The sequence below is a fragment of the Larimichthys crocea genome, chromosome III (assembly GCF_000972845.2).
Source record: "Larimichthys crocea isolate SSNF chromosome III, L_crocea_2.0, whole genome shotgun sequence".
Lineage (NCBI taxonomy): Eukaryota > Metazoa > Chordata > Actinopteri > Sciaenidae > Larimichthys > Larimichthys crocea.
In genome coordinates, this window is record NC_040013.1 from 36,628,787 (window position 1) to 36,635,244 (window position 6,458).

The following is a 6,458-nucleotide window of genomic DNA, read 5'->3' on the forward strand; positions in this document are numbered from 1 at the left end:
AACTAAATCACTTCAACAAACTCCATGCACACACACACGCTCCACCCACACCCCACACCCTCCATGTTCCTTCCTTTTTCCTGTTCCGCTGTCCGCTGCACAGGAAGCCTGGTCGTGCTACTGCACTATGACAAAAACTCGTGAGTCACCAAGCCATAAACCTTGCGAAAATACAGGAGAAAAGAACAGGGTTGATGTTGTTTTTTTTCTGATCTCCATCTCTCCCTTCTAAGTAACCCTTGCATTGTTTCTCCAACAAATAGCTCATGGGGTCTGTAACTCTGTATACAAAGCCACATTTGTCCTCTATGTTTTACCACCTGCTGACTCTTGGCTTTACTATCTGTGACTAAGCTCCATCCAGCTGGGATGTCTGTAGACTATGCACCTGCTGGCCTGATGTAAGTCTGAGTCAACGAGGAACAACGTTAATTAAGACTCCTTTATTTTGTGACTCAGGCCGACTGATACACTGTTTGAAGAATTTATGTCATTATATAAGATTAAAAACTTCAACCTGGCAAACTTTCTGCTTCAGCTGGTTATTTGCTGGTGTGCGGAGGAGCTCTGGGTTGAGGGCTGTGACCCCTATCAAATGTGGGGGAGTCAGCTTCGATGAGATCATTGCCTGGTCAGTCGAGGGAAGTGACTTTATGACTAGCTCGACCTGAGGCCAGATTCAGAGTTTAAAGTTCATGTCATGAGAAATGAGGGCCAAACCTCCTTTAAAAGCACACTGACGAATCTAAAATCAGTACACAACTCACGTGACCTTAACTGTGTGGCCCTCACTCTGCCCGGGCTGAGGGAGGTCAAGTTTAGAGGTCAAAATGGTGCTCTGTGTGATGTCATCTGTCTCTATGAGACACTTTTTTAGCAAATGAGCAACAATTCTCACATTTATTTCTCGTTTTTTAATGTTTCTATTCTCTTGGACCAGAGGTCGTGTTTGTGTTTCTAAGCGCACAACATTTATGGCAACAACTTTTGCTCTTTAACTAAAACACAGTGAAACAAAAGTGTTTCTGCTGTCACAGCTCTTTTTGCAGTGACCATTACAGGCTTTAGGTAAATCCCTCCTTCATCTTCCAGACTGCTGTGCATGGCCTGTGTGTATGTGTGTGTCCATGCCTGCTGGAATGTCTGCCGGCCAGGCCTTTTATTAGGCTCATCCATACCACGACATTATAGGCTCTCGTAGCCAGGCAACTGCAGGTTCTGGCTGGTTACCATGGCAAGGGCCTATTGAGTGACGTTGCTGGCCCTATTTGCCTCTCTTCTCATTGGAATGAGGGCCTTTTTAAAGGTGCACCCCCCAACTCTACACACACACACACACACTTAACCCCTTGCTCACACACTCCCCCACACACACCCTGCGCTTCGTCACCCTCTGTGTGGTGACTAGAGGAGTGGAACTAACAATCCGACAAAAACATCTCACTGAGGCAGACCAGACTGGACCATCCAGGGAGTGTCTTTGTGTAGAAAAACCCATACGGACCCCAAAGTAGGAACGCCTACTGTAGGCATCTGAGCTGTGAGTGCTGGGTAATACTGACAAAATCAAATATTTCACAGTATAGCTCGGTAACATCGGCTTATCTAGTCATACATACACATTACACTCAGTTAAAACAATATAACAAGTTTGTAAATCATCTCTCAGCTGTACTGAATCCTTGGGAAAATTGTATTTGAGCTATATCATAAAACTTTAAAACATATTCAAATTGTTTGTTTTGCTCGACACGCAAAAAAAATGCAAGTTTAATATCAAAGAAGTCTAATAACCCAGCAAATTCATATTTCAGAAGCTGTAACCAGTGATTTTTTGCCAATTCTTAAGAAACTAAAAAAATGGTTCTTTAAATTGTTGCTAATTAATCAATCGATTGATTAATTTGACTTATTGTTTCAGCTCTACATTAAAGATAATTCTTGACCTTGAAAATACGTAGGCTGTAATTATGATATAGTCTGACAAAACGATCCCAACTTAAGCTACACTCACTAGTTTTTTTCAGACCTTTCATCCCAGATCACATGGTCATCAGTGCATAGAGCTCCCTCATTTGAATTTCACAAGTACAACAAGCTTGTAAGTGTCCCTTGAGTTGAGAGTTTTTTTTTTTTAAACCACTGGTCAAGGTCAAGGATAAACGTCTGTGCTTAGCCTTTCGGCTAAAACATGAAAAGTCCAAAAACCGATGGATGAAATCATAAATGAGCTTGCATGTCAACTGCACCATCTCAATCCATAAGAAAACTCCATCCAATGAAGAAGACTATGAAATATGTTTGAAAGCTCTGGAAAATGATTGCACTGTGAGTGGACAGTGATTTTGCCAAATTGTGATAACCAAAACTCCAGAGAGTTGGCAATAATCACTAATGGAGGAATATGAATTTTGTTCTTTGGTAAATAATACACTTAACCTGCTGTAGAGTAAAAGTAATGTTCTCTTGTGGAGTGCAGTGATCATACACTCTCCTGACTGTATGCAGACTTAAGACATGACCACATTTTCAACTTTTAAGAGAACATATGACCTGCTAAGATTCTTAAGTGACCAGCTAAACAAGTATGGATAAGCTTCTGTAATCCAGTCACAGTTTTAAATCAGACTCTTACTCATGGACTGAAATAGGTCGTGTTTTTCTACTGTTGTCACAAGTTAAACAATCTTTAATATTTCACTGCACATCGTCACCAGTGTTTGGATAAATGTGGTGCCCATGATGCAGCTGTGGATAAACTAATTGCTTCAAAGTGATGGTGTGTAATCTTTTGTGGCGAAGCCCATCTATCTTAGCTCCGCCCTGACGAAGGGAGATGGGGTTGTGACGATTAATGAATGGAGTGACTTGCGGGAAGACGATTCCAGCAACTTCTCCATCGCTCTCTAATTTGAACGCCTTTCATTGACTGCGGAAGAGGGGGGGTGGGGGTGGTCTGACGGGTGGTGGTGGTGGTGGTGGGGGTTGTGGAGTATTGTGAGCGGAACAGCAGAGCCCCACTCTAGCTGAATGGGTATTGTCATCTGGATTTCTATGGCTAACCAAAATACTTTCTCCCGCCGTGGGGGTTTATGGATACATGGTGGGAACTGCATGCATTACGCACAGCCATAGAGGGCATCACATCACAACTCTGTCAGTTATTGTTTTTAAGAACACACTTTAACTGAGGATTTCAGACAATATATTCAGTTTAATCTTAATAAAATGAAACAATATTGCATCTTCATATACATGAATAATGAATCGTTACATCAAACGTCAACAAACCAACAGAAAACAGAGTTTATTCCTAGAATGCTTTGAAAATAAAAAAGACTTCCTGCAGTGACAATGATGAAAAAAACGTTGCAGGTGCTGAGTGCAACCCAATAACGGACTGTAACATTTCATATTGTGATCTATGGATCCCGGTCTCCGGACTCTACAGGTCCAAAATTGGACTGCAATCTTCAAAGTCACCGCTATCAACGTCTGAACAACACAAAAGCCTGTCCAAGATTTAATAGGACTTTGTCTACACTCCTTCTTCGCTCGTTATTGTTGTTTGGACATTGTTAGAGTCCTCAACATGTCGGCGTATTCCACTAAAGGAAATGGTTGTGGGAGTGCAATAATTCTCAGTTACTGTACAAGTTTGTGCTGACAATGCACATCAAGGCAAAAGAGCAGTGTATCTATTCGATGCAAAGATTTCCTCTAGAGAAGAAAAACTTTGCGGTTACAACAGTAAACAATTCAAAATACTAATCATTTTCAAAGCAGGTACCTAACAAAGATACTCCTTTTTTGCCGTGAGCTACCTCTTGTAGTTGATAGTCTTTTTAAACTCTCCTGTAGATACAAAAAGGATTTATTAATTTGCGTTCCGAGCGTATTGAAAAGCCAGTGTAAAAACAGCAGAGGTGCTTCCGTAAATTTTCAAAGTTCAGATTTCTAAAAACAAACAAACAAACAAACAAAAACTGCAGGTGCAAAGATAACGTCCGTCAAAAAAAAAAGACAAAACAGTTTTTCAAAAGCTGCAGGTCACTTTTACGCACCGCCTGCTATGAGCCACATTGCTACACATAATTCCTCTTGTCATAGTCCCCGTTCTGCGTGGTTCTCTTGGTCGGTGAGTATTTTACCGAGTATCCTGAGTTCCCGCTGGAGGGACAGGAGCAGCACAGCAGCGCTCCTCCGATCAGTAGCAGCGCTGAGGCCGCCCAGCCGATGTAGAGAGCAGCACCGATCTCCCTCTTCTTGGATGCAGGCACCTGTGGGTTGTAGAAGTCTGATATGATATTGTTGGCCATCCAGCAGAGAGGCACCAGCACAAACAGACCACTGATGATGTAGATGATCCCTCCGGAGTTCACCACCCGGGCTTTGACGTACTCAGCGCGGATGCAGTTTGTGCACTGCGCCCCCGCGATGACAACCATGAGCCCCAGCACGCCCATCACTGAGGAGATGATGGTGAGCGCTCTGGCCGCCTGTAGATCGTGGGTGAGGGCGAGGACGGAGTCGTGCACCTTGCACTGCATCTGTCCCGTACTCTGGACCACACAAGACATCCACAAGCCGTCCCAGATTGTCTGAGCCACCACGATGTTGGCTTCGATGAAAGCCGTCACCTTCCACATGGGCAGCCCGCACGAAACCATCACCAGGAGCGAGCCAATTACGCACAGCGATAGTCCCAGGATCTCCAGTCCGGCCGACACCATTTTCGCTCTTTAGGTTCAATCAAGTCTGTCTGAACTTTTTCAAACTCTCCCCTAATTTCTCTCCTCGAGAGCAAGATGTATTTCTGCTCTTTACTTCTTCGTTCTCGCCTCGATGTACAGGAGCGTCAGTCGTTAGTTGCGCATCACTCACCACATTTATTCGGAGATGTAAAAGACAGCAGCTCTGAGACTCTTTGTGTGTGAGGGGATGTGAAAACAACTGGAATCACAGTAGCACCGGACCACGAATATCTGCAGGGTGGGGGGGCGATAACTCGAGGAGAAACTTTCATCCAATCAGCTGTGGCCGCATCCTCAGGGGACCAATGGAAACCCGGAGAAGTTGTGAGGCTGAATAAAGCGGTCCAGCGCGTATTGTGTGTTTGAACAGTTATTTACAATGAATAGAGGGGGGCAGGAGAGGGGTGGAGGCGCACGGGGGGCGTTTTAAGCGCATAAAGCAGCTGAAATGCAGAGGTTGGGTGAATCAGGGCACTTGTTGTTGATTTTTCTGACATGGAGGCTAATGCCACTTGTCTGCGGTATATTTAGCCTAAAAATAGCCATTTCACACCCATCGTGATGCCTTGGTTTTAAAATGCCAGAACAGGAAAAGGATAACAAAAAAATCTCATATTCATTTTAAAAGTATTCACTTCAATTTGAAAGTTTTAGGGCCTTACCTCAGTCTGTTAAGAGACCCTGATCCACTGTATTTATGCTTCCTTGATCTCTTTAGAAACAAACAGAAAAGAGGCGCTCTTTGATTGGATAAATATTAATAAAATATAAATAAAAAAAAGATTTCGTAATGCTCATTAAAATCACGAAATATTTTTTAATGATCCCAAATAGTCTTTATATCATTTTTGAAATCAAGTTGCTCTTGCGTTTAATGATTATATTTACACGCTTGCTCTGATAACTTTATTTTTGTTAATTGTTAATTAATTTTGTTTTTTATTTGAATAATTTACAACCAATAAACTCAAATTGACACTACAAATATCCTGCCAAATGCTGTAATGCTGTTTTTATACAGGCCTGTTTAGATTTCTACATACAATCTACATGAATTTGTGGCAGGACGTGTTTTATATTTTGAATCGGAAGTCGTTTTTCACTATCACAATGTAAACACATAAAAATAAAAGTCGAATTAAATTGATTTTAAATGCTTTTATAATATTTTCTATTGGGTAGCTACTGTGTCATTACACTGTCATTGGCATTACTTCATAGTCTATAAACATTTTAAAAGCTCATTATAGGCTGTGTTTTGTATTTAAAAGCTTAATCTGTAAAGTACATTATCCTCTGAAAATGCAATAAAGTGGGATGTATGTATATTATAATATGTAAGTACAAGGACCTAAAATGTTATAAAATATTTTTAAATAGTTGAATCCACTACTAGAAAACACATTACAACATATGATATCCGGTGGCTTTAAACTGTTTATGGACACTTTTTGGTCATTAGAAATATAATGAAACATGAAACACAAAATAAAGCCAATTACAGCTTGGTAGTTGGAGTTTATATTATGTATTTTATATTGCTAGACAGTAGCACCATTTCTATTATATATTACCAGCATTTAACGTTTTCCACGAAGTTATGAAATGTTAAAGAAACTGTAACACTCAGGCAGCCATGTTGGATCCAACGGGGACTGAGGTTTTGGCGGCCAACCGTCCTGACCGTTGAGCCGTAATGGCGTC

The 6,458-nt window shown here is 41.5% G+C and overlaps 1 protein-coding gene across 1 annotated transcript; it reads right to left on the reverse strand.

Moving 5' to 3' along the window:
* Positions 1-3,188: 3,188 nt before the first annotated feature.
* Positions 3,189-5,060, reverse strand: cldn5a (claudin 5a). The gene has a single exon (XM_010734238.3). The coding sequence runs from the start codon at positions 4,731-4,733 to the stop codon at positions 4,086-4,088; it is 648 nt and encodes a 215-aa protein (XP_010732540.1). The 5' UTR covers positions 4,734-5,060; the 3' UTR covers positions 3,189-4,085.
* Between the last annotated feature and the right edge of the window lie 1,398 nt (positions 5,061-6,458).